Source organism: Anas acuta, chromosome 28 (genome assembly GCF_963932015.1).
Source record: "Anas acuta chromosome 28, bAnaAcu1.1, whole genome shotgun sequence".
Classification (NCBI taxonomy): domain Eukaryota; kingdom Metazoa; phylum Chordata; class Aves; order Anseriformes; family Anatidae; genus Anas; species Anas acuta.
The window spans coordinates 2,351,795-2,377,573 of NC_089006.1; the positions used below are offsets into that span (position 1 = coordinate 2,351,795).

Consider the following 25,779-nt stretch of genomic DNA (forward strand, 5'->3'; position numbering starts at 1 on the left):
TCAGGAAAGCAGCCCTGGGGGGCAGGGGGCGTAGTGGAGGCTGCGGGGGAGGGCACACGCTGGTGCTGGGAGGCCCAGGGCATTAGGGCAGAGAGCAGGAGAGGTGCTGGCAGTTCTGCTTTGCCTGGCCTTCTCCGCCCGGGAGCGCGACCAGCTCTGGCAAGTGGAGCTGCTCCGCAGAAGCGAGGCACCGTCTCGGGCAAGAAGCGCAGAGGAAGAGGCCGGAGAGCAGGGATGGCTGAGCGCTGCGCGCGGTGAGTGCATGGCCGGTCCCTTGCTGGAGGACAGCCTTGCAGAAATGGCCGTGGGGCTGGTGGCCGCCCACTGGAGCAGGAGCCAGCAACGTGCCTTGGGGCCGTGAGCGCTCCCCCCTGCTCCTGATCATTGGCAATAGGGTTAGCAGCAGCCATAAGACGTAAGGGCGCTGAGCATGGGTCGCCCCTCCCCTTCTGTCTCCCCCTTTGTGGCCCCAGGCTGAGGTGACACCTCTTCCCAGGCAAGCCTCCTGCTGGCCCTGGGATTAAGCCCATCAGTGTTAGCACAAAGCCCACGTGCTGGATCCTTGGGTGTGGTGACGCCCGTTAAGGAAGAGGGAAGTGGCACAGCTCAGGGAACACTGGCTATAAAACGAAGCGGCAGCAAGCCCCATGTGGCACTCAGGCTGGAGCTGCTGCTGCTGCTGGCTGGCTGGCTGGCTGGCTGGCTGGCTGGCAGGAAGAAGCCTCTGCTCCCTCGGTGCTCAGGGCTGCGGGCGGTGTTGTCTTCTTCCTTGGAGTAGAGTGAGTTCTTTCCGGTCAAGACTGGCTCTAGCCTGTGGTGCTGGTGTGGTGGTGATTAGTAAGGATTTGGCAGAGGGTCCGCATGACTGAACCGTCTAGGAAATGCAAGAATCCTAGATAATAAGGAAGCCGAGCTGGTTCCTAGAAGTTTGGTTTGACTGCAAGCCGTGCTAATTGTATAGAAATTGCCTGCTAAAGATAAGCTCTGCTAACTGCTGGGCTGTGAGGGAAAAGCTCAGAGCTGAACGGTGCCCTGGGAGAAGTTCGGCTTGGCTCTTTGGGAGAAGCTCTTTCTTCAGCTACGGGAGTGTGTAAGCCCGGGAGCGGGCTGGGCAGGGAAGTGGTTTGGACAAGGCTTAAGCTTCGTTCAGGTGGCGCTGCGTGGAGGCGGCAGTTGGCGTGCTGCTGCTCCTCGCTCGGGGTTCCCCTCTGTTTCAGGACCTTGTGTGGAGCGTCTGGAGGCGGCCATGCTGGAGGCGGGGAGCAGGCTGCTTCCAGGCAGGGCCCTGGGAGATGGGCTGCAGCCCTCAGTGTGGGAGGCAGGGCTGCCAGGGGCTTTGTCCAGGGCGCCCCGGCTCTTTGGGGGGCTGGGAGAGCGAAGGGGCCATGTGCAGGCGGAGGGAGCCCTGGAGCCCCCGCGGGGCCTGGGAAGGAAAGGCGGAGAGGCAGGCATTGGATGCAGGCTTGCTTTATTGTCAAGGCAGGAAAGGACACAAGCACAGAGGCGCGAGCAAGGCCCAGGCAGGCCGGTGGTGCCTGGGGCTTCCAGAGAGGCGTTCTTCCTTCAGGCTTCTGCCAGGCGCTGGCCGGCCCAGGGCCAAGAAGGGGCCCTGGGGGGCAGCACCAGAGGAGTCACATGTCTGTGCAGAGGAGGAGGAGGAGGAAGGAGGAGGAGGAGAAGAGGTGGCACGGGCGTGGCTTTAGCAGGGCCCACAGGTGTCCCACAGCTTCTTGCTGTAGCGCGGCAAGAGGTAGGGGCTGCAGGCGGGAGAAGCGTAGGGCCTGCCAAAGGTGCAGAGGCCCCCCGAGCCCTGGGTGGCCCCCACGCCGTAGAGGCCCCCCAGCCCCAGGGAGCCCCCAAAGGCGGGTGCTCCGGAGGAGCCCACCACGGCTTGCTGGGGGAAGGAGCTGAGGATGGGGCCGGGGAAGGTGACGACAACGGGCGGCGGCTGGATGAAGGCCGTCGAGTCGGGGCACTGCCGCGCGCACAGCTCGTTGCAGCTCTCAGCGATGGGCTGGGGGACGGCGACGCTGGTTTTCGGCGGGTACAGGTCGTTGCAAGCCATCTTGGTGTGAGAGAGCTGAGCCTGCAATGCAAAGCCCCCAGGGCCGGTGCTGTGAGTGAGGAGATGCCCTGGCAGAGCAGGGCCCGTGCCCCAGCCAGGGGGCTCCCTCCTCAGCCCGCCCCGGCTCTCCACACCTGCTCCCTGCGTGCCCGCGGCCCTTGCCTGCCCCCACGGAGCCCCTCTGCCCACAGCGCCTCCGGCAGAGCTCTCGTGGCCAGGGAGCCCCACACCGGCCCCTGCCCGACGAGGCCCCGCCACCCACCCTTTTCCCGAGCAGAGCCAGGCAGGAGCGGCGGATGCCAGCGCTTGCCCAGGACCACGCTTTTATGGGGGCCGGAGAGCGCGGGGAGGAGCTGGCCGCGCTGGGGGCACGTGGCCCGTGGTGGCCGAGCCATGGCCTCCTCCCTGCGCGCCACGGGGCTGTTGTGCTGACGCCGGTTCCTCGCCAGCCCCCACCCGCTCCCTCAGCCCCTGCAATTACCCCGCTCGGACGCTCGCCAGCCTTCACCTAATGGGCAAATTAGCCCCGCTGCCGTCTCATCCCCTGCGTGCCTAAGAGGGCATGCAGCGTGACACAGGCGGGCTGCCAGCACCCTGCGTGCCGCAGCTCTTCCCCAGGGGCTTGGTCTCGGGGTGGCCGCGTGCGCGCTGTGGAGAGCCCCAGGGCAGAGCGGGGTCGTGGCGCTGGGCAAGGAGCAGCCACACGCCAGCGCCTCCATGACGTACGCACTGCAGTTGTTATCTCCAGAGGGGCGAGGTGACGAAACGCCAAATCAAAGGCGCTCCTCTCGGGCACTGCCTGCTCAGCACCACGCATTTGGCCCGCCAAGCGGAAAGGGGAGGGAAGCCAGCAAAGGGGCCTGTGCTGGTCCGGACAGGGGATGCTGACTCAGGGAGGGCAGGAGCAGGACAGCCTGGCCTCGGCAGGAGGGAGTGCCGCCTCTGCCCATTGGCCCAGCAGGCGCTGCGCAATGGCGGGGCCTGGATAAAAGCTCGGCCTGCGCGGGGCTCTCGCAAGCACTGCTCTGACCGCCTTCTCCTTGGGGAACAGGGTAAGTCTGCGAGCGCTTCTCCTCCTGCCGCTGGCCCCTGCCCCTGGCCCCTGCGCCTCAGCCTGGGCAGCTGCCATCTACGGCTCCCTCGCATCGCACTCTGTGCCCTCTTGCAGAGCACCGTCCAATCCCGCAAGATGGCTTGCTACGACCTGTGCCCGCCGAAAACCAGCGTCGCCGTCCCCCAGCCCATCGCTGAGAGCTGCAACGAGCTGTGCGCGCGGCAGTGCCCCGACTCGACGGCCTTTATCCAGCCGCCGCCCGTTGTCGTCACCTTCCCCGGCCCCATCCTCAGCTCCTTCCCCCAGCAAGCCGTGGTGGGCTCCTCCGGAGCACCCGCCTTTGGGGGCTCCCTGGGGCTGGGGGGCCTCTACGGCGCGGGGGCCACCCAGGGCTCGGGGGGCCTCTGCACCTTTGGCAGGCCCTACGCTTCTCCCGCCTGCAGCCCCTACCTCTTGCCGCGCTACAGCAAGAAGCTGTGGGACACCTGTGGGCCCTGCTAAAGCCACGCCCTGCCCCAGACCCCCTGCCAGCTGCCGCAACGCATGGCTGAGCTCGTGGGCACGGGGCGCTGAGGAGCGCTGAGCATCTCCAGCCCCAGCCAAGGCCTGGGCAGCTGGCTGTGCCGGCCCCTTCGGCCTCTCGCACCCTATTCTACTCCTCCTTCCTCCACGGCCAGGGCCTTGCGCCCGGCCTGCCCTCTGCTCTCCCACTCTCTCTTCCCCCCTCCTGCTCTCCGCAGCAAGAGCAGGACCCTTCAAGGCCTGTGGGGCCCATGGGCCAAGCCCTCCCGAGCTGCACTGCCGCACCGCCGGGGCTTGCGCAACCAGAAGCCACGCTCTGGAGAAGATCCTCTGTCCCCCCAACATGCCACAGCCAGCCTCGCTGGCTCCTGCTCCAGCTCTCTGTCCACTTCTCCTGCCGTGCCGGGCACAATAAAGGTTTCCTGCATCCACTCCTCTCTCTCTTCCTCTCTCTGTGTTCCGAGTCAGGAAAGCAGCCCTGGGGGGCAGGGGGCGTAGTGGAGGCTGCGGGGGAGGGCACACGCTGGTGCTGGGAGGCCCAGGGCATTAGGGCAGAGAGCAGGAGAGGTGCTGGCAGTTCTGCTTTGCCTGGCCTTCTCCGCCCGGGAGCGCGACCAGCTCTGGCAAGTGGAGCTGCTCCGCAGAAGCGAGGCACCGTCTCGGGCAAGAAGCGCAGAGGAAGAGGCCGGAGAGCAGGGATGGCTGAGCGCTGCGCGCGGTGAGTGCATGGCCGGTCCCTTGCTGGAGGACAGCCTTGCAGAAATGGCCGTGGGGCTGGTGGCCGCCCACTGGAGCAGGAGCCAGCAACGTGCCTTGGTGCCGTGAGCGCTCCCCCCTGCTCCTGATCATTGGCAATAGGGTTAGCAGCAGCCATAAGACGTAAGGGCGCTGAGCATGGGTCGCCCCTCCCCTTCTGTCTCCCCCTTTGTGGCCCCAGGCTGAGGTGACACCTCTTCCCAGGCAAGCCTCCTGCTGGCCCTGGGATTAAGCCCATCAGTGTTAGCACAAAGCCCACGTGCTGGATCCTTGGGTGTGGTGACGCCCGTTAAGGAAGAGGGAAGTGGCACAGCTCAGGGAACACTGGCTATAAAACGAAGCGGCAGCAAGCCCCATGTGACACTCAGGCTGGAGCTGCTGCTGCTGCTGGCTGGCTGGCTGGCTGGCTGGCTGGCTGGCTGGCAGGAAGAAGCCTCTGCTCCCTCGGTGCTCAGGGCTGCGGGCGGTGTTGTCTTCTTCCTTGGAGTAGAGTGAGTTCTTTCCGGTCAAGACTGGCTCTAGCCTGTGGTGCTGGTGTGGTGGTGATTAGTAAGGATTTGGCAGAGGGTCCGCATGACTGAACCGTCTAGGAAATGCAAGAATCCTAGATAATAAGGAAGCCGAGCTGGTTCCTAGAAGTTTGGTTTGACTGCAAGCCGTGCTAATTGTATAGAAATTGCCTGCTAAAGATAAGCTCTGCTAACTGCTGGGCTGTGAGGGAAAAGCTCAGAGCTGAACGGTGCCCTGGGAGAAGTTCGGCTTGGCTCTTTGGGAGAAGCTCTTTCTTCAGCTACGGGAGTGTGTAAGCCCGGGAGCGGGCTGGGCAGGGAAGTGGTTTGGACAAGGCTTAAGCTTCGTTCAGGTGGCGCTGCGTGGAGGCGGCAGTTGGCGTGCTGCTGCTCCTCGCTCGGGGTTCCCCTCTGTTTCAGGACCTTGTGTGGAGCGTCTGGAGGCGGCCATGCTGGAGGTGGGGAGCAGGCTGCTTCCAGGCAGGGCCCTGGGAGATGGGCTGCAGCCCTCAGTGTGGGAGGCAGGGCTGCCAGGGGCTTTGTCCAGGGCGCCCCGGCTCTTTGGGGGGCTGGGAGAGCGAAGGGGCCATGTGCAGGCGGAGGGAGCCCTGGAGCCCCCGCGGGGCCTGGGAAGGAAAGGCGGAGAGGCAGGCATTGGATGCAGGCTTGCTTTATTGTCAAGGCAGGAAAGGACACAAGCACAGAGGCGCGAGCAAGGCCCAGGCAGGCCGGTGGTGCCTGGGGCTTCCAGAGAGGCGTTCTTCCTTCAGGCTTCTGCCAGGCGCTGGCCGGCCCAGGGCCAAGAAAGGGCCCTGGGGCGCAGCACCAGAGGAGTCACATGTCTGTGCAGAGGAGGAGGAGGAAGGAGGAGGAGGAGAAGAGGTGGCACGGGCGTGGCTTTAGCAGGGCCCACAGGTGTCCCACAGCTTCTTGCTGTAGCGCGGCAAGAGGTAGGGGCTGCAGGCGGGAGAAGCGTAGGGCCTGCCAAAGGTGCAGAGGCCCCCCGAGCCCTGGGTGGCCCCCGCGCCGTAGAGGCCCCCCAGCCCCAGGGAGCCCCCAAAGGCGGGTGCTCCGGAGGAGCCCACCACGGCTTGCTGGGGGAAGGAGCTGAGGATGGGGCCGGGGAAGGTGACGACAACGGGCGGCGGCTGGATGAAGGCCGTCGAGTCGGGGCACTGCCGCGCGCACAGCTCGTTGCAGCTCTCAGCGATGGGCTGGGGGACGGCGACGCTGGTTTTCGGCGGGTACAGGTCGTTGCAAGCCATCTTGGTGTGAGAGAGCTGAGCCTGCAATGCAAAGCCCCCAGGGCCGGTGCTGTGAGTGAGGAGATGCCCTGGCAGAGCAGGGCCCGTGCCCCAGCCAGGGGGCTCCCTCCTCAGCCCGCCCCGGCTCTCCACGCCTGCTCCCTGCGTGCCCGCGGCCCTCGCCTGCCCCCACGGAGCCCCTCTGCCCACAGCGCCTCCGGCAGAGCTCTCGTGGCCAGGGAGCCCCACACCGGCCCCTGCCCGACGAGGCCCCGCCACCCACCCTTTTCCCGAGCAGAGCCAGGCAGGAGCGGCGGATGCCAGCGCTTGCCCAGGACCACGCTTTTATGGGGGCCGGAGAGCGCGGGGAGGAGCTGGCCGCGCTGGGGGCACGTGGCCCGTGGTGGCCGAGCCATGGCCTCCTCCCTGCGCGCCACGGGGCTGTTGTGCTGACGCCGGTTCCTCGCCAGCCCCCACCCGCTCCCTCAGCCCCTGCAATTACCCCGCTCGGACGCTCGCCAGCCTTCACCTAATGGGCAAATTAGCCCCGCTGCCGTCTCATCCCCTGCGTGCCTAAGAGGGCATGCAGCGTGACACAGGCGGGCTGCCAGCACCCTGCGTGCCGCAGCTCTTCCCCAGGGGCTTGGTCTCGGGGTGGCCGCGTGCGCGCTGTGGAGAGCCCCAGGGCAGAGCGGGGTCGTGGCGCTGGGCAAGGAGCAGCCACACGCCAGCGCCTCCATGACGTACGCACTGCAGTTGTTATCTCCAGAGGGGCGAGGTGACGAAACGCCAAATCAAAGGCGCTCCTCTCGGGCACTGCCTGCTCAGCACCACGCATTTGGCCCGCCAAGCGGAAAGGGGAGGGAAGCCAGCAAAGGGGCCTGTGCTGGTCCGGACAGGGGATGCTGACTCAGGGAGGGCAGGAGCAGGACAGCCTGGCCTCGGCAGGAGGGAGTGCCGCCTCTGCCCATTGGCCCAGCAGGCGCTGCGCAATGGCGGGGCCTGGATAAAAGCTCGGCCTGCGCGGGGCTCTCGCAAGCACTGCTCTGACCGCCTTCTCCTTGGGGAACAGGGTAAGTCTGCGAGCGCTTCTCCTCCTGCCGCTGGCCCCTGCCCCTGGCCCCTGCGCCTCAGCCTGGGCAGCTGCCATCTACGGCTCCCTCGCATCGCACTCTGTGCCCTCTTGCAGAGCACCGTCCAATCCCGCAAGATGGCTTGCTACGACCTGTGCCCGCCGAAAACCAGCGTCGCCGTCCCCCAGCCCATCGCTGAGAGCTGCAACGAGCTGTGCGCGCGGCAGTGCCCCGACTCGACGGCCTTCATCCAGCCGCCGCCCGTTGTCGTCACCTTCCCCGGCCCCATCCTCAGCTCCTTCCCCCAGCAAGCCGTGGTGGGCTCCTCCGGAGCACCCGCCTTTGGGGGCTCCCTGGGGCTGGGGGGCCTCTACGGCGCGGGGGCCACCCAGGGCTCGGGGGGCCTCTGCACCTTTGGCAGGCCCTACGCTTCTCCCGCCTGCAGCCCCTACCTCTTGCCGCGCTACAGCAAGAAGCTGTGGGACACCTGTGGGCCCTGCTAAAGCCACGCCCTGCCCCAGACCCCCTGCCAGCTGCCGCAACGCATGGCTGAGCTCGTGGGCACGGGGCGCTGAGGAGCGCTGAGCATCTCCAGCCCCAGCCAAGGCCTGGGCAGCTGGCTGTGCCGGCCCCTTCGGCCTCTCGCACCCTATTCTACTCCTCCTTCCTCCACGGCCAGGGCCTTGCGCCCGGCCTGCCCTCTGCTCTCCCACTCTCTCTTCCCCCCTCCTGCTCTCCGCAGCAAGAGCAGGACCCTTCAAGGCCTGTGGGGCCCATGGGCCAAGCCCTCCCGAGCTGCACTGCCGCACCGCCGGGGCTTGCGCAACCAGAAGCCACGCTCTGGAGAAGATCCTCTGTCCCCCCAACATGCCACAGCCAGCCTCGCTGGCTCCTGCTCCAGCTCTCTGTCCACTTCTCCTGCCGTGCCGGGCACAATAAAGGTTTCCTGCATCCACTCCTCTCTCTCTTCCTCTCTCTGTGTTCCGAGTCAGGAAAGCAGCCCTGGGGGGCAGGGGGCGTAGTGGAGGCTGCGGGGGAGGGCACACGCTGGTGCTGGGAGGCCCAGGGCATTAGGGCAGAGAGCAGGAGAGGTGCTGGCAGTTCTGCTTTGCCTGGCCTTCTCCGCCCGGGAGCGCGACCAGCTCTGGCAAGTGGAGCTGCTCCGCAGAAGCGAGGCACCGTCTCGGGCAAGAAGCGCAGAGGAAGAGGCCGGAGAGCAGGGATGGCTGAGCGCTGCGCGCGGTGAGTGCATGGCCGGTCCCTTGCTGGAGGACAGCCTTGCAGAAATGGCCGTGGGGCTGGTGGCCGCCCACTGGAGCAGGAGCCAGCAACGTGCCTTGGGGCCGTGAGCGCTCCCCCCTGCTCCTGATCATTGGCAATAGGGTTAGCAGCAGCCATAAGACGTAAGGGCGCTGAGCATGGGTCGCCCCTCCCCTTCTGTCTCCCCCTTTGTGGCCCCAGGCTGAGGTGACACCTCTTCCCAGGCAAGCCTCCTGCTGGCCCTGGGATTAAGCCCATCAGTGTTAGCACAAAGCCCACGTGCTGGATCCTTGGGTGTGGTGACGCCCGTTAAGGAAGAGGGAAGTGGCACAGCTCAGGGAACACTGGCTATAAAACGAAGCGGCAGCAAGCCCCATGTGGCACTCAGGCTGGAGCTGCTGCTGCTGCTGGCTGGCTGGCTGGCAGGAAGAAGCCTCTGCTCCCTCGGTGCTCAGGGCTGCGGGCGGTGTTGTCTTCTTCCTTGGAGTAGAGTGAGTTCTTTCCGGTCAAGACTGGCTCTAGCCTGTGGTGCTGGTGTGGTGGTGATTAGTAAGGATTTGGCAGAGGGTCCGCATGACTGAACCGTCTAGGAAATGCAAGAATCCTAGATAATAAGGAAGCCGAGCTGGTTCCTAGAAGTTTGGTTTGACTGCAAGCCGTGCTAATTGTATAGAAATTGCCTGCTAAAGATAAGCTCTGCTAACTGCTGGGCTGTGAGGGAAAAGCTCAGAGCTGAACGGTGCCCTGGGAGAAGTTCGGCTTGGCTCTTTGGGAGAAGCTCTTTCTTCAGCTACGGGAGTGTGTAAGCCCGGGAGCGGGCTGGGCAGGGAAGTGGTTTGGACAAGGCTTAAGCTTCGTTCAGGTGGCGCTGCGTGGAGGCGGCAGTTGGCGTGCTGCTGCTCCTCGCTCGGGGTTCCCCTCTGTTTCAGGACCTTGTGTGGAGCGTCTGGAGGCGGCCATGCTGGAGGCGGGGAGCAGGCTGCTTCCAGGCAGGGCCCTGGGAGATGGGCTGCAGCCCTCAGTGTGGGAGGCAGGGCTGCCAGGGGCTTTGTCCAGGGCGCCCCGGCTCTTTGGGGGGCTGGGAGAGCGAAGGGGCCATGTGCAGGCGGAGGGAGCCCTGGAGCCCCCGCGGGGCCTGGGAAGGAAAGGCGGAGAGGCAGGCATTGGATGCAGGCTTGCTTTATTGTCAAGGCAGGAAAGGACACAAGCACAGAGGCGCGAGCAAGGCCCAGGCAGGCCGGTGGTGCCTGGGGCTTCCAGAGAGGCGTTCTTCCTTCAGGCTTCTGCCAGGCGCTGGCCGGCCCAGGGCCAAGAAAGGGCCCTGGGGGGCAGCACCAGAGGAGTCACATGTCTGTGCAGAGGAGGAGGAGGAAGGAGGAGGAGGAGAAGAGGTGGCACGGGCGTGGCTTTAGCAGGGCCCACAGGTGTCCCACAGCTTCTTGCTGTAGCGCGGCAAGAGGTAGGGGCTGCAGGCGGGAGAAGCGTAGGGCCTGCCAAAGGTGCAGAGGCCCCCCGAGCCCTGGGTGGCCCCCGCGCCGTAGAGGCCCCCCAGCCCCAGGGAGCCCCCAAAGGCGGGTGCTCCGGAGGAGCCCACCACGGCTTGCTGGGGGAAGGAGCTGAGGATGGGGCCGGGGAAGGTGACGACAACGGGCGGCGGCTGGATGAAGGCCGTCGAGTCGGGGCACTGCCGCGCGCACAGCTCGTTGCAGCTCTCAGCGATGGGCTGGGGGACGGCGACGCTGGTTTTCGGCGGGTACAGGTCGTTGCAAGCCATCTTGGTGTGAGAGAGCTGAGCCTGCAATGCAAAGCCCCCAGGGCCGGTGCTGTGAGTGAGGAGATGCCCTGGCAGAGCAGGGCCCGTGCCCCAGCCAGGGGGCTCCCTCCTCAGCCCGCCCCGGCTCTCCACGCCTGCTCCCTGCGTGCCCGCGGCCCTCGCCTGCCCCCACGGAGCCCCTCTGCCCACAGCGCCTCCGGCAGAGCTCTCGTGGCCAGGGAGCCCCACACCGGCCCCTGCCCGACGAGGCCCCGCCACCCACCCTTTTCCCGAGCAGAGCCAGGCAGGAGCGGCGGATGCCAGCGCTTGCCCAGGACCACGCTTTTATGGGGGCCGGAGAGCGCGGGGAGGAGCTGGCCGCGCTGGGGGCACGTGGCCCGTGGTGGCCGAGCCATGGCCTCCTCCCTGCGCGCCACGGGGCTGTTGTGCTGACGCCGGTTCCTCGCCAGCCCCCACCCGCTCCCTCAGCCCCTGCAATTACCCCGCTCGGACGCTCGCCAGCCTTCACCTAATGGGCAAATTAGCCCCGCTGCCGTCTCATCCCCTGCGTGCCTAAGAGGGCATGCAGCGTGACACAGGCGGGCTGCCAGCACCCTGCGTGCCGCAGCTCTTCCCCAGGGGCTTGGTCTCGGGGTGGCCGCGTGCGCGCTGTGGAGAGCCCCAGGGCAGAGCGGGGTCGTGGCGCTGGGCAAGGAGCAGCCACACGCCAGCGCCTCCATGACGTACGCACTGCAGTTGTTATCTCCAGAGGGGCGAGGTGACGAAATGCCAAATCAAAGGCGCTCCTCTCGGGCACTGCCTGCTCAGCACCACGCATTTGGCCCGCCAAGCGGAAAGGGGAGGGAAGCCAGCAAAGGGGCCTGTGCTGGTCCGGACAGGGGATGCTGACTCAGGGAGGGCAGGAGCAGGACAGCCTGGCCTCGGCAGGAGGGAGTGCCGCCTCTGCCCATTGGCCCAGCAGGCGCTGCGCAATGGCGGGGCCTGGATAAAAGCTCGGCCTGCGCGGGGCTCTCGCAAGCACTGCTCTGACCGCCTTCTCCTTGGGGAACAGGGTAAGTCTGCGAGCGCTTCTCCTCCTGCCGCTGGCCCCTGCCCCTGGCCCCTGCGCCTCAGCCTGGGCAGCTGCCATCTACGGCTCCCTCGCATCGCACTCTGTGCCCTCTTGCAGAGCACCGTCCAATCCCGCAAGATGGCTTGCTACGACCTGTGCCCGCCGAAAACCAGCGTCGCCGTCCCCCAGCCCATCGCTGAGAGCTGCAACGAGCTGTGCGCGCGGCAGTGCCCCGACTCGACGGCCTTCATCCAGCCGCCGCCCGTTGTCGTCACCTTCCCCGGCCCCATCCTCAGCTCCTTCCCCCAGCAAGCCGTGGTGGGCTCCTCCGGAGCACCCGCCTTTGGGGGCTCCCTGGGGCTGGGGGGCCTCTACGGCGCGGGGGCCACCCAGGGCTCGGGGGGCCTCTGCACCTTTGGCAGGCCCTACGCTTCTCCCGCCTGCAGCCCCTACCTCTTGCCGCGCTACAGCAAGAAGCTGTGGGACACCTGTGGGCCCTGCTAAAGCCACGCCCTGCCCCAGACCCCCTGCCAGCTGCCGCAACGCATGGCTGAGCTCGTGGGCACGGGGCGCTGAGGAGCGCTGAGCATCTCCAGCCCCAGCCAAGGCCTGGGCAGCTGGCTGTGCCGGCCCCTTCGGCCTCTCGCACCCTATTCTACTCCTCCTTCCTCCACGGCCAGGGCCTTGCGCCCGGCCTGCCCTCTGCTCTCCCACTCTCTCTTCCCCCCTCCTGCTCTCCGCAGCAAGAGCAGGACCCTTCAAGGCCTGTGGGGCCCATGGGCCAAGCCCTCCCGAGCTGCACTGCCGCACCGCCGGGGCTTGCGCAACCAGAAGCCACGCTCTGGAGAAGATCCTCTGTCCCCCCAACATGCCACAGCCAGCCTCGCTGGCTCCTGCTCCAGCTCTCTGTCCACTTCTCCTGCCGTGCCGGGCACAATAAAGGTTTCCTGCATCCACTCCTCTCTCTCTTCCTCTCTCTGTGTTCCGAGTCAGGAAAGCAGCCCTGGGGGGCAGGGGGCGTAGTGGAGGCTGCGGGGGAGGGCACACGCTGGTGCTGGGAGGCCCAGGGCATTAGGGCAGAGAGCAGGAGAGGTGCTGGCAGTTCTGCTTTGCCTGGCCTTCTCCGCCCGGGAGCGCGACCAGCTCTGGCAAGTGGAGCTGCTCCGCAGAAGCGAGGCACCGTCTCGGGCAAGAAGCGCAGAGGAAGAGGCCGGAGAGCAGGGATGGCTGAGCGCTGCGCGCGGTGAGTGCATGGCCGGTCCCTTGCTGGAGGACAGCCTTGCAGAAATGGCCGTGGGGCTGGTGGCCGCCCACTGGAGCAGGAGCCAGCAACGTGCCTTGGTGCCGTGAGCGCTCCCCCCTGCTCCTGATCATTGGCAATAGGGTTAGCAGCAGCCATAAGACGTAAGGGCGCTGAGCATGGGTCGCCCCTCCCCTTCTGTCTCCCCCTTTGTGGCCCCAGGCTGAGGTGACACCTCTTCCCAGGCAAGCCTCCTGCTGGCCCTGGGATTAAGCCCATCAGTGTTAGCACAAAGCCCACGTGCTGGATCCTTGGGTGTGGTGACGCCCGTTAAGGAAGAGGGAAGTGGCACAGCTCAGGGAACACTGGCTATAAAACGAAGCGGCAGCAAGCCCCATGTGGCACTCAGGCTGGAGCTGCTGCTGCTGCTGGCTGGCTGGCTGGCTGGCTGGCTGGCTGGCTGGCAGGAAGAAGCCTCTGCTCCCTCGGTGCTCAGGGCTGCGGGCGGTGTTGTCTTCTTCCTTGGAGTAGAGTGAGTTCTTTCCGGTCAAGACTGGCTCTAGCCTGTGGTGCTGGTGTGGTGGTGATTAGTAAGGATTTGGCAGAGGGTCCGCATGACTGAACCGTCTAGGAAATGCAAGAATCCTAGATAATAAGGAAGCCGAGCTGGTTCCTAGAAGTTTGGTTTGACTGCAAGCCGTGCTAATTGTATAGAAATTGCCTGCTAAAGATAAGCTCTGCTAACTGCTGGGCTGTGAGGGAAAAGCTCAGAGCTGAACGGTGCCCTGGGAGAAGTTCGGCTTGGCTCTTTGGGAGAAGCTCTTTCTTCAGCTACGGGAGTGTGTAAGCCCGGGAGCGGGCTGGGCAGGGAAGTGGTTTGGACAAGGCTTAAGCTTCGTTCAGGTGGCGCTGCGTGGAGGCGGGCAGTTGGCGTGCTGCTGCTCCTCGCTCGGGGTTCCCCTCTGTTTCAGGACCTTGTGTGGAGCGTCCTGGAGGCGGCCATGCTGGAGGTGGGGAGCAGGCTGCTTCCAGGCAGGGCCTGGGAGATGGGCTGCAGCCCTCAGTGTGGGAGGCAGGGCTGCCAGGGGGCTTTGTCCAGGGCGCCCGGCTCTTTGGGGGGCTGGTGAGAGCGAAGGGGCCATGTGCAGGCGGAGGGAGCCCTGGAGCCCCCGCGGGGCCTGGGAAGGAAAGGCGGAGAGGCAGGCATTGGATGCAGGCTGCTTTATTGTCAAGGCAGGAAAGGACACAAGCACAGAGGCGCCGAGCAAGGCCCAGGCAGGCCGGTGGTGCCTGGGGCTTCCAGAGAGGCGTTCTTCCTTCAGGCTTCTGCCAGGCGCTGGCCGGCCCAGGGCCAAGAAAGGGCCTGGGGGGCAGCACCAGAGGAGTCACATGTCTGTGCAGAGGAGGAGGAGGCAGGAGGAGGAGGAGAAGAGGTGGCACGGGCGTGGCTTTAGCAGGGCCCACAGGTGTCCCACAGCTTCTTGCTGTAGCGCGGCAAGAGGGTAGGGGCTGCAGGCGGGAGAAGCGTAGGGCCTGCCAAAGGTGCAGAGGCCCCCCGAGCCCTGGGTGGCCCCCGCGCCGTAGAGGCCCCCCAGCCCCAGGGAGCCCCCAAAGGCGGGTGCTCCGGAGGAGCCCACCACGGCTTGCTGGGGAAGGAGCTGAGGATGGGGCCGGGGAAGTGACGACAACGGGCGGCGGCTGGATGAAGGCCGTCGAGTCGGGGCACTGCCGCGCGCCACAGCTCGTTGCAGCTCTCAGCGATGGGCTGGGGGACGGCGACGCTGGTTTTCGGCGGGTACAGGTCGTTGCAAGCCATCTTGTGTGAGAGAGCTGAGCCTGCAATGCAAAGCCCCCAGGGCCGGTGCTGTGAGTGAGGAGATGCCCTGGCAGAGCAGGGCCCGTGCCCCAGCCAGGGGCTCCCTCCTCAGCCCGCCCCCGGCTCTCCCACGCCTGCTCCCTGCGTGCCCGCGGCCCTCGCCTGCCCCCACGGAGCCCCTCTGCCCACAGCGCCTCGGCAGAGCTCTCGTGGCCAGGGAGCCCCACACCGGCCCCTGCCCGACGAGGCCCCGCCACCCACCCTTTTCCCGAGCAGAGCCAGGCAGGAGCGGCGGATGCCAGCGCTTGCCCAGGACCACGCTTTTATGGGGGCCGGAGAGCGCGGGAGGAGCTGGCCGCGCTGGGGGCACGTGGCCCGTGGTGGCCGAGCCATGGCCTCCTCCCTGCGCGCCACGGGGCTGTTGTGCTGACGCCGGTCCTCGCCAGCCCCCACCCGCTCCCTCAGCCCCCTGCAATTACCCCGCTCGGACGCTCGCCAGCCTTCACCTAATGGGCAAATTAGCCCCCCGCTGCGTCTCATCCCCTGCGTGCCTAAGAGGGCATGCAGCGTGACACGCGTGCCGCAGCTCTTCCCCAGGGGCTTGGTCTCGGGGTGGCCGCGTGCGCGCTGTGGAGAGCCCCAGGGCAGAGCGGGGTCGTGGCGCTGGGCAAGGAGCAGCCACACGCCAGCGCCTCCATGACGTACGCACTGCAGTTGTTATCTCCAGAGGGGCGAGGTGACGAAACGCCAAATCAAAGGCGCTCCTCTCGGGCACTGCCTGCTCAGCACCACGCATTTGGCCCGCCAAGCGGAAAGGGGAGGGAAGCCAGCAAAGGGGCCTGTGCTGGTCCGGACAGGGGATGCTGACTCAGGGAGGGCAGGAGCAGGACAGCCTGGCCTCGGCAGGAGGGAGTGCCGCCTCTGCCCATTGGCCCAGCAGGCGCTGCGCAATGGCGGGGCCTGGATAAAAGCTCGGCCTGCGCGGGGCTCTCGCAAGCACTGCTCTGACCGCCTTCTCCTTGGGGAACAGGGTAAGTCTGCGAGCGCTTCTCCTCCTGCCGCTGGCCCCTGCCCCTGGCCCCTGCGCCTCAGCCTGGGCAGCTGCCATCTACGGCTCCCTCGCATCGCACTCTGTGCCCTCTTGCAGAGCACCGTCCAATCCCGCAAGATGGCTTGCTACGACCTGTGCCCGCCGAAAACCAGCGTCGCCGTCCCCCAGCCCATCGCTGAGAGCTGCAACGAGCTGTGCGCGCGGCAGTGCCCCGACTCGACGGCCTTCATCCAGCCGCCCCCCGTTGTCGTCACCTTCCCCGGCCCCATCCTCAGCTCCTTCCCCCAGCAAGCCGTGGTGGGCTCCTCCGGAGCACCCGCCTTTGGGGGCTCCCTGGGGCTGGGGGGCCTCTACGGCGCGGGGGCCACCCAGGGCTCGGGGGGCCTCTGCACCTTTGGCAGGCCCTACGCTTCTCCCGCCTGCAGCCCCTACCTCTTGCCGCGCTACAGCAAGAAGCTGTGGGACACCTGTGGGCCCTGCTAAAGCCACGCCCTGCCCCAGACCCCCTGCCAGCTGCCGCAACGCATGGCTGAGCTCGTGGGCACGGGGCGCTGAGGAGCGCTGAGCATCTCCAGCCCCAGCCAAGGCCTGGGCAGCTGGCTGTGCCGGCCCCTTCGGCCTCTCGCACCCTATTCTACTCCTCCTTCCTCCACGGCCAGGGCCTTGCGCCCGGCCTGCCCTCTGCTCTCCCACTCTCTCTTCCCCCCTCCTGCTCTCCGCAGCAAGAGCAGGACCCTTCAAGGCCTGTGGGGCCCATGGGCCAAGCCCTCCCGAGCTGCACTGCCGCACCGCCGGGGCTTGCGCAACCAGAAGCCACGCTCTGGAGAAGATCCTCTGTCCCCCCAACATGCCACAGCCAGCCTCGCTGGCTCCTGCTCCAGCTCTCTGTCCACTTCTCCTGCCGTGCCGGGCACAATAAAGGTTTCCTGCATCCACTCCTCTCTCTCTTCCTCTCTCTGTGTTCCGAGTCAGGAAAGCAGCCCTGGGGGGCAGGGGGCGTAGTGGAGGCTGCGGGGGAGGGCACACGCTGGTGCTGGGAGGCCCAGGGCATTAGGGCAGAGAGCAGGAGAGGTGCTGGCAGTTCTGCTTTGCCTGGCCTTCTCCGCCCGGGAGCGCGACCAGCTCTGGCAAGTGGAGCTGCTCCGCAGAAGCGAGGCACCGTCTCGGGCAAGAAGCGCAGAGGAAGAGGCCGGAGAGCAGGGATGGCTGAGCGCTGCGCGCGGTGAGTGCATGGCCGGTCCCTTGCTGGAGGACAGCCTTGCAGAAATGGCCGTGGGGCTGGTGGCCGCCCACTGGAGCAGGAGCCAGCAACGTGCCTTGGGGCCGTGAGCGCTCCCCCCTGCTCCTGATCATTGGCAATAGGGTTAGCAGCAGCCATAAGACGTAAGGGCGCTGAGCATGGGTCGCCCCTCCCCTTCTGTCTCCCCCTTTGTGGCCCCAGGCTGAGGTGACACCTCTTCCCAGGCAAGCCTCCTGCTGGCCCTGGGATTAAGCCCATCAGTGTTAGCACAAAGCCCACGTGCTGGATCCTTGGGTGTGGTGACGCCCGTTAAGGAAGAGGGAAGTGGCACAGCTCAGGGAACACTGGCTATAAAACGAAGCGGCAGCAAGCCCCATGTGGCACTCAGGCTGGAGCTGCTGCTGCTGCTGGCTGGCTGGCTGGCTGGCTGGCTGGCTGGCTGGCAGGAAGAAGCCTCTGCTCCCTCGGTGCTCAGGGCTGCGGGCGGTGTTGTCTTCTTCCTTGGAGTAGAGTGAGTTCTTTCCGGTCAAGACTGGCTCTAGCCTGTGGTGCTGGTGTGGTGGTGATTAGTAAGGATTTGGCAGAGGGTCCGCATGACTGAACCGTCTAGGAAATGCAAGAATCCTAGATAATAAGGAAGCCGAGCTGGTTCCTAGAAGTTTGGTTTGACTGCAAGCCGTGCTAATTGTATAGAAATTGCCTGCTAAAGATAAGCTCTGCTAACTGCTGGGCTGTGAGGGAAAAGCTCAGAGCTGAACGGTGCCCTGGGAGAAGTTCGGCTTGGCTCTTTGGGAGAAGCTCTTTCTTCAGCTACGGGAGTGTGTAAGCCCGGGAGCGGGCTGGGCAGGGAAGTGGTTTGGACAAGGCTTAAGCTTCGTTCAGGTGGCGCTGCGTGGAGGCGGCAGTTGGCGTGCTGCTGCTCCTCGCTCGGGGTTCCCCTCTGTTTCAGGACCTTGTGTGGAGCGTCTGGAGGCGGCCATGCTGGAGGCGGGGAGCAGGCTGCTTCCAGGCAGGGCCCTGGGAGATGGGCTGCAGCCCTCAGTGTGGGAGGCAGGGCTGCCAGGGGCTTTGTCCAGGGCGCCCCGGCTCTTTGGGGGGCTGGGAGAGCGAAGGGGCCATGTGCAGGCGGAGGGAGCCCTGGAGCCCCCGCGGGGCCTGGGAAGGAAAGGCGGAGAGGCAGGCATTGGATGCAGGCTTGCTTTATTGTCAAGGCAGGAAAGGACACAAGCACAGAGGCGCGAGCAAGGCCCAGGCAGGCCGGTGGTGCCTGGGGCTTCCAGAGAGGCGTTCTTCCTTCAGGCTTCTGCCAGGCGCTGGCCGGCCCAGGGCCAAGAAAGGGCCCTGGGGGGCAGCACCAGAGGAGTCACATGTCTGTGCAGAGGAGGAGGAGGAAGGAGGAGGAGGAGAAGAGGTGTCACGGGCGTGGCTTTAGCAGGGCCCACAGGTGTCCCACAGCTTCTTGCTGTAGCGCGGCAAGAGGTAGGGGCTGCAGGCGGGAGAAGCGTAGGGCCTGCCAAAGGTGCAGAGGCCCCCCGAGCCCTGGGTGGCCCCCGCGCCGTAGAGGCCCCCCAGCCCCAGGGAGCCCCCAAAGGCGGGTGCTCCGGAGGAGCCCACCACGGCTTGCTGGGGGAAGGAGCTGAGGATGGGGCCGGGGAAGGTGACGACAACGGGCGGCGGCTGGATGAAGGCCGTCGAGTCGGGGCACTGCCGCGCGCACAGCTCGTTGCAGCTCTCAGCGATGGGCTGGGGGACGGCGACGCTGGTTTTCGGCGGGTACAGGTCGTTGCAAGCCATCTTGGTGTGAGAGAGCTGAGCCTGCAATGCAAAGCCCCCAGGGCCGGTGCTGTGAGTGAGGAGATGCCCTGGCAGAGCAGGGCCCGTGCCCCAGCCAGGGGGCTCCCTCCTCAGCTCGCCCCGGCTCTCCACGCTTGCTCCCTGCGTGCCCGCGGCCCTCGCCTGCCCCCACGGAGCCCCTCTGCCCACAGCGCCTCCGGCAGAGCTCTCGTGGCCAGGGAGCCCCACACCGGCCCCTGCCCGACGAGGCCCCGCCACCCACCCTTTTCCCGAGCAGAGCCAGGCAGGAGCGGCGGATGCCAGCGCTTGCCCAGGACCACGCTTTTATGGGGGCCGGAGAGCGCGGGGAGGAGCTGGCCGCGCTGGGGGCACGTGGCCCGTGGTGGCCGAGCCATGGCCTCCTCCCTGCGCGCCACGGGGCTGTTGTGCTGACGCCGGTTCCTCGCCAGCCCCCACCCGCTCCCTCAGCCCCTGCAATTACCCCGCTCGGACGCTCGCCAGCCTTCACCTAATGGGCAAATTAGCCCCGCTGCCGTCTCATCCCCTGCGTGCCTAAGAGGGCATGCAGCGTGACACAGGCGGGCTGCCAGCACCCTGCGTGCCGCAGCTCTTCCCCAGGGGTTTGGTCTCGGGGTGGCCGCGTGCGCGCTGTGGAGAGCCCCAGGGCAGAGCGGGGTCGTGGCGCTGGGCAAGGAGCAGCCACACGCCAGCGCCTCCATGACGTACGCACTGCAGTTGTTATCTCCAGAGGGGCGAGGTGACGAAACGCCAAATCAAAGGCGCTCCTCTCGGGCACTGCCTGCTCAGCACCACGCATTTGGCCCGCCAAGCGGAAAGGGGAGGGAAGCCAGCAAAGGGGCCTGTGCTGGTCCGGACAGGGGATGCTGACTCAGGGAGGGCAGGAGCAGGACAGCCTGGCCTCGGCAGGAGGGAGTGCCGCCTCTGCCCATTGGCCCAGCAGGCGCTGCGCAATGGCGGGGCCTGGATAAAAGCTCGGCCTGCGCGGGGCTCTCGCAAGCACTGCTCTGACCGCCTTCTCCTTGGGGAACAGGGTAAGTCTGCGAGCGCTTCTCCTCCTGCCGCTGGCCCCTGCCCCTGGCCCCTGCGCCTCAGCCTGGGCAGCTGCCATCTACGGCTCCCTCGCATCGCACTCTGTGCCCTCTTGCAGAGCACCGTCCAATCCCGCAAGATGGCTTGCTACGACCTGTGCCCGCCGAAAACCAGCGTCGCCGTCCCCCAGCCCATCGCTGAGAGCTGCAACGAGCTGTGCGCGCGGCAGTGCCCCGACTCGACGGCCTTCATCCAGCCGCCGCCCGTTGTCGTCACCTTCCCCGGCCCCATCCTCAGCTCCTTCCCCCAGCAAGCCGTGGTGGGCTCCTCCGGAGCACCCGCCTTTGGGGGCTCCCTGGGGCTGGGGGGCCTCTACGGCGCGGGGGCCACCCAGGGCTCGGGGGGCCTCTGCACCTTTGGCAGGCCCTACGCTTCTCCCGCCTGCAGCCCCTACCTCTTGCCGCGCTACAGCAAGAAGCTGTGGGACACCTGTGGGCCCTGCTAAAGCCACGCCCTGCCCCAGACCCCCTGCCAGCTGCCGCAACGCATGGCTGAGCTCGTGGGCACGGGGCGCTGAGGAGCGCTGAGCATCTCCAGCCCCAGCCAAGGCCTGGGCAGCTGGCTGTGCCGGCCCCTTCGGCCTCTCGCACCCTATTCTACTCCTCCTTCCTCCACGGCCAGGGCCTTGCGCCCGGCCTGCCCTCTGCTCTCCCACTCTCTCTTCCCCCCTCCTGCTCTCCGCAGCAAGAGCAGGACCCTTCAAGGCCTGTGGGGCCCATGGGCCAAGCCCTCCCGAGCTGCACTGCCGCACCGCCGGGGCTTGCGCAACCAGAAGCCACGCTCTGGAGAAGATCCTCTGTCCCCCAACATGCCACAGCCAGCCTCGCTGGCTCCTGCTCCAGCTCTCTGTCCACTTCTCCTGCCGTTCCGGGCACAATAAAGGTTTCCTGCATCCACTCCTCTCTCTCTTCCTCTCTCTGTGTTCCGAGTCTGTAAGGCAGCCCTGGGGGTTGTAGCGGATGTTCTGGGGTGGGCACACACTGATGCTGAGTGACCCATGGTTTTCTTGGCCCTTTAAGGGTGAGGGGATCAGTCATGGCAGAAGGGGCTTTTTTTTTTGTGCAGTGGGTTAGGACAGAGAGCAGGGTAGGTGTTGGCTATAAAGCAAAAATTCAGAAAGTCTGAAGTCGCACTAATGCTGGATCTCCTGTGTCCTGGCAGGAAGGAAGGACGAAGCCTCTGCTCTCTCAGTGGTCAATCTGACTGCAGCATTGCCTTCCTTTGAGCACTCAATAAGCTCTTTCTTGTTAGTACCTCATGGTGGTCTGTTTCTGTTTCTTCTACAGTACCCACGCTCTCTCAGCTCCTGTAATTATCTTTTTGGGATGCTCATCTGCACCTCTGAATCTCCCATTCTCCCTGCCTCTTGCCTGTCCCCCTTACTCTCCTCCTTTATGAGGCTGTGTACACCAGCGGGCCTGGTAAAACCAACCTCACAGGTCGCATATTTTTTAGACATTTGTAGGTGTTACTGATCCCAAAAGACATATCTATTTGTATTTTCTAAAATGTTTTGGTCTTCCTTTCTCAATATTTGTTCTTATATCTACTTTCTTGGATTGCATGTGGTCCTTTTTATATCCTGCTTACCTTTTAATGGTTCACTTATTCTCTTTCTCTCTCTCTCATTTTATTTTTTTTTCTTGGAACATATATTTAGTGTTTGAACTTTAATTCTGATAATTGCAATTTGCAAAATTACAAACAAAATTCTGTGCATAGTCTTGTTGGTGTTTTTTAGTCTTGTCACCCTCATCTTTTATTGTTTTCTGATTTTGTTTTACTTGTCTTTCCCAATAAATCTCTTTTTCTTGATTGTTGGTTTTTTTCCTTGTTTTTTTTTTTTTTTTTTTTCCCTTTTTGTTTTCTTTTTTCCATATGTAGCCTATTGTGTATTCATCTGGATCTGTATTTGTCCATAAGGCTAAAGACTCTCTGCTTATTTGCCACAGTGGCAAGACTCTCTGCTTATTTGCCACAGCCAGTTTTCCCTGTATCCTTTCAGCAACATGGTGCATTCCTTCTTGTTGTAGTTTCTAGTATCAATCATTTTGAGTAGTGCTTTTTATTCTGTGTCAGTTAAGTATTTAGTAATGAGAGAGAGACAGATTTGGAGATCTTGTGTCTCCATCTTGTTCATATTTACCTCCTTTTCAATTTTTTAAGTTCAAAAATTACCTCCTGCATCTTACTGCTGTACATTTTTTTTCTCCTTTCTTCTGTGATATCCATAGTTGATTTTCATTGTCATACAGTAATCTATATTCTTTAGAATGCATAATGAGTTACCTCTGGGTGATGCTCCTGGTATTTTATAAAACCTTCACTTTCTGCATCCACTATGAAAACAGGTTCAGAATATTCTCTAGTAATAATATTTGACACACAGCTACAGTTTAAAGAGTTGTTTTAAGATGATAATAACTCCAGACTATTAAAATACTGCTGCTTCTTATTTAAAGTGCAGGAATGATATTCGTTTTTTAAAACATCCCCTTTCAACTCTCTTAATCTCACTTCTTTATCATCCAGCTTTACAACTTCACCCTTCCTAGTTGCTTAAAAATCTACAGAGACAATGGAAAGAATGGTAAGCTTGTAATGCAGGATCCACGCTCCTGCTCAAGATGTTTGTTGACACGCTGGGAGAAGAGCAGACTGCTCTGGATGACACAAAAGGGAAAGTAGGGCAGAGACAGAGCTGGCCAGCTCCAGTGGCTACAGACCATATTCTGATTAGGGGAGCGATAGGGCTCTCTGTTTAGCCTGATGCTATTACTCACCCCTGGGACACGCACATTGCATTATAACAAAACAGTCTACTTGCATAAATCATTAGTCAGTGTTTCTAAACTGCTTTGATATCCTTTGTTCCTTAGAAGCCTGAGAAAATCTGTAGTAATCACTTTTTTTTTTCCTTTTTTTTTCCCACGGGAACCCCCATAAGACATTTTAGAATTAGAAGAACATTTAAATAACAATGTTTTTATACAGAAAGTAAGGCTAGCTAGTGGAGAGAGGAAATGGAGGTCTTGGATGTGGGGAGGGCTTGTTGCCCAGAGAGAGTAATAAGGCACAACTTGCTCTGACTTGTAAACATCATGGTAAACTATAAATGTGGGCAAGGAAGTCATCCTTAAAGAGTGGGTAAAATGTAGACTGCAGTTCACTTTCTATGCCTGAAGAGAGATTTTTGTCTTCCCCTGCAATAAATGCAAGGCAGGGCTTATTGGAAAACACTGATTTTTAGCCAGCAGTTGTTTCTACTTTCTTCCCCAGCCACAAGTCTTACCAAATTCCAAGGAGAAAAAAAAAAAAAAAAATCAGAAATCTAATCCATTTTTTTACATGAAGAGAAAAAAAAAAAAAAAAAAAAAAGATGACTCAAGATGTATCAAAACTAGAAATATTCAGCATAGGTACTGCAGGCATTAAGTCCAGATCAGCAGCTCTGGGCATCTTCTCAGTGTTGCCAATTGGAAGAATCCATAGAATATCTTGGACATGGGTAAAAACATTAGAGTTGGAATAGAAAATACAGGCTATCCTCTGTAAAAGCATAGAGGGGAGGGGAAAGATAAACAATCACAAATGTATGTAAAGTTTCTTTCTGCAAAGTATAGATTTAAATACAGATATTTTTTCATCTGATACACACCATGTGTGACATCTGATTGAGATTTTTTTTAATGATGTAAAAGAAAAGCTGTGTTAATGTTGACCCATGACAGCCAGGATTTCCAATGGTGTTCTAATTAAAGTAATGGCATGCACCACCTTGATACCTGTACATAAAAGTGATGTAATTGTGTAACACTGAAGTGTCTAAATCACTAACACATTTTCATACATTAACATGACATTAAATATTAGCTAGGTTGAACACCAATTAAAGTTTGTGAAATCACTACATCGTACTTTTTTTTTTTTTCAAGTAGTCCCAGAACATACTTGGTAAGGTTTAATGCCAACATCATCTAACAAAAAACTGCATCTGCTTTTTTGCTTTTCTCCTTGGAGTCGTACCTGTTTTGGTTCATCTTGGGCAGGGGTGGGACTTTACGTACATCTGGCTGGTGATTTCTTTGACTTGCTAACACAAATCACTGTCAGCAGAACAGTGGGCTCCTTTAAAGCTGAATTTCAATGCACATTTAAACTCTTGTAGTGAAGCAAAATTATTTTTTTATGTATGATTGAGCTGGCACATTTATAGGTAGATCAAAAGACTGTTCCTCTCTGTGGAAAGCTGTTGGTGAATAACAGTGTGTACTGTAGGATCTCTGTTAATATTCATGATCACTCAAAACTCATCTGAGGTGAACAAGGTCTGTTAAAGTTAGGGATGGAAAACTCAGATTCCTAGGTAGTCCTATGCTAAGCTTCATTCTTCCTGCAACAAGGTTACCAGATAAATTTTGAGAGCTGTTAAGGAAAAATGTGCATGTCAGCCAAAGCTGAGTCTTACAAAATCTTTGAGCAGACCTACTTATGACAAATTCATGAAGGACAAGGTAACATGTAGAGTCAGCTTAATGCACATGGTAATTCCAGTCAGGTCACTGTAATGATAGTAGGAATTACACTAGCCAATTAAGAACTAAGATTAAAGAAATCCATCACATGATATGAGAATTTGAATAAAATTATAACTATGACAACCACAAAAATTTCAACATAAAGAACTGTTAAACAATTTCTGTTAGCAGCCAAGCGCCAAATGAGTTTCAAATCCTGAAGTCATGCCAAGAAACTCTATATAAGGTTTAGCCCCTGAGTACGTTCAGGCATTTTTTGTGGCTTATTCACCTCGCTGAGCTTAGTGAGTATGGTTTTTAGATTTCTTGTGTTTTCTATAGGCATACCCGGATTTTGAGCAGCATTAGGTGGTTTATCTCTGTCACTATTCTGTTAGTGAAAGCAAGGGTGAATGCAGGATTAGGGGGAATGGGTGCGAATGCAGAAACTCATTCCTCATAAACAAAATTTGGATATTCTTAGCCAAGAAGGTTAAAAATCACAGATGAAAACAATGTTATTTCAGATCATTATTTTAATATTCTATGAAGTTTAAGATACATCTAATAAATGATCACTTTTTCAGCTGTGTTCAGTGGCATTCCAGGGGAAACACTCCTATTTCAAGCAAAGCCACATCTTGGGGCTTGCAGTCTGACCTTCATCCTGCAAGATGGCTTCCTATGACCTGTACTCACTGAAAACCAGTGTTGCCATCCCCCAGCCCATCTCTGAGAGCTGCAACGAGCTGTGTGCGCAGCAGTGCCCCGACTCAACAGCCTTCATCCAGCCACCCCCCCCCCCCCATCATCATCACCTTCCCCGGCCCCATCCTCAGATCCTTCCCCCAGCAATCCGTGGTGGCCTCCTCCAGAGCACCCGCCTTTGGGGGCTCTTCCACCTCTGGGGCATGCATTGGCCTGGGGAGCCTCTGCAGTAGGACTCTATATGACTCTGGGGCACTTTTTGGCTGCAGGTCAGGGAGCTCAGCACTCTCCACCCTCAGCAACAGGTACTCCAGCCCCTTCTCCTCCCACTTCTACTCCCACTGGTACAGCCAGCTCTTCTAAAGTAGCTGCAGGCCAAGGCAGCAGGAGAATCCCTGTTGATGACGCATTAAACACTACAGATTATCTAAATTCCTTCTGTCTCATTTCTCATTTTATGCTGGTTGAGGATATTTCTCACAGATTAATTTAAAAAATGCAGGATTTTAAACTATATCAATGAAGTTTATGTAGTTTTCCTCCAACTTTCACTGTCTTTGCAGTTTTGATGCACAATGCAATCAGATTTCTGCTCCCCCAGATGCAGTCATGTCTTTGTAACAGTCTTACAGGTTGGGAAGTTCAGCTCTTGGTATCAGGTTTCCATACCCATCACTGAAAGGCAAAATAGCTCACAAAGCTTGCACAAATCCCACTCTTAACGTTGGTGGGCTTTTCCTCTTGTTCCTTTGTCTACTGCTGTCTTACAACAACAAGAACAGTTAACAGGTCTATGAACTCATCTGAGCTTAACACACAATTAATTCACAATATGCATCCTGTCCTTCAAAGGATAATATACCAGGAAAACTTGTAAAAGATGAAATTAATAAAATAAAATAAAATAAAATAAAATAAAATAAAATAAAATAAAATAAAATAAAATAAAATAAAATAAAATAAAATAAAATAAAATAAAATAAAATAAAATAAAT

The 25,779-nt window shown here is 60.8% G+C and overlaps 5 protein-coding genes and 4 pseudogenes across 5 annotated transcripts; 5 read left to right on the forward strand and 4 right to left on the reverse strand.

Moving 5' to 3' along the window:
* Positions 1 to 1,699: 1,699 nt before the first annotated feature.
* On the reverse strand, positions 1,700 to 2,065 carry LOC137845769 (scale keratin-like). Its single transcript, XM_068663217.1, has one exon. It carries the CDS (start codon positions 2,063 to 2,065, stop codon positions 1,700 to 1,702), a length of 366 nt encoding a protein of 121 aa, XP_068519318.1.
* A 971-nt stretch (positions 2,066 to 3,036) lies between these two features.
* On the forward strand, positions 3,037 to 4,072 carry LOC137845661 (feather keratin 4-like; annotated as a pseudogene).
* A 1,719-nt stretch (positions 4,073 to 5,791) lies between these two features.
* On the reverse strand, positions 5,792 to 6,218 carry LOC137845745 (scale keratin-like). Its single transcript, XM_068663182.1, has one exon. The coding sequence runs from the start codon at positions 6,169 to 6,171 to the stop codon at positions 5,806 to 5,808; it is 366 nt and encodes a 121-aa protein (XP_068519283.1). The 5' UTR covers positions 6,172 to 6,218; the 3' UTR covers positions 5,792 to 5,805.
* A 924-nt stretch (positions 6,219 to 7,142) lies between these two features.
* LOC137845767 (feather keratin 4-like) lies at positions 7,143 to 8,178 on the forward strand (annotated as a pseudogene).
* Positions 8,179 to 9,816: 1,638 nt separating this feature from the next.
* LOC137845766 (scale keratin-like) lies at positions 9,817 to 10,304 on the reverse strand. Its single transcript, XM_068663215.1, has one exon. The coding sequence runs from the start codon at positions 10,255 to 10,257 to the stop codon at positions 9,892 to 9,894; it is 366 nt and encodes a 121-aa protein (XP_068519316.1). The 5' UTR covers positions 10,258 to 10,304; the 3' UTR covers positions 9,817 to 9,891.
* Positions 10,305 to 11,228: 924 nt separating this feature from the next.
* Positions 11,229 to 12,264, forward strand: LOC137845679 (feather keratin 4-like; annotated as a pseudogene).
* A 2,705-nt stretch (positions 12,265 to 14,969) lies between these two features.
* Positions 14,970 to 16,350, forward strand: LOC137845583 (scale keratin-like). Its single transcript, XM_068662928.1, has 2 exons — positions 14,970 to 15,395; positions 15,512 to 16,350. The coding sequence occupies exon 2, from the start codon at positions 15,533 to 15,535 to the stop codon at positions 15,896 to 15,898; it is 366 nt and encodes a 121-aa protein (XP_068519029.1). The 5' UTR covers positions 14,970 to 15,395; positions 15,512 to 15,532; the 3' UTR covers positions 15,899 to 16,350.
* A 1,733-nt stretch (positions 16,351 to 18,083) lies between these two features.
* On the reverse strand, positions 18,084 to 18,452 carry LOC137845584 (scale keratin-like). Its single transcript, XM_068662929.1, has one exon. The coding sequence runs from the start codon at positions 18,447 to 18,449 to the stop codon at positions 18,084 to 18,086; it is 366 nt and encodes a 121-aa protein (XP_068519030.1). The 5' UTR covers positions 18,450 to 18,452.
* A 968-nt stretch (positions 18,453 to 19,420) lies between these two features.
* Positions 19,421 to 20,357, forward strand: LOC137845697 (feather keratin 4-like; annotated as a pseudogene).
* The last annotated feature ends 5,422 nt before the right edge of the window (positions 20,358 to 25,779 follow it).

Excerpts from the sequence above, each read along its gene's own strand:
- LOC137845745 (XM_068663182.1), bottom strand. The coding sequence starts at position 6,171 with ATGGCTTGCAACGACCTGTACCCGCCGAAAACCAGCGTCGCCGTCCCC.
- LOC137845766 (XM_068663215.1), bottom strand. The coding sequence starts at position 10,257 with ATGGCTTGCAACGACCTGTACCCGCCGAAAACCAGCGTCGCCGTCCCC.
- LOC137845769 (XM_068663217.1), bottom strand. The coding sequence starts at position 2,065 with ATGGCTTGCAACGACCTGTACCCGCCGAAAACCAGCGTCGCCGTCCCC.
- LOC137845583 (XM_068662928.1), top strand. The coding sequence starts at position 15,533 with ATGGCTTGCTACGACCTGTGCCCGCCGAAAACCAGCGTCGCCGTCCCC.
- LOC137845584 (XM_068662929.1), bottom strand. The coding sequence starts at position 18,449 with ATGGCTTGCAACGACCTGTACCCGCCGAAAACCAGCGTCGCCGTCCCC.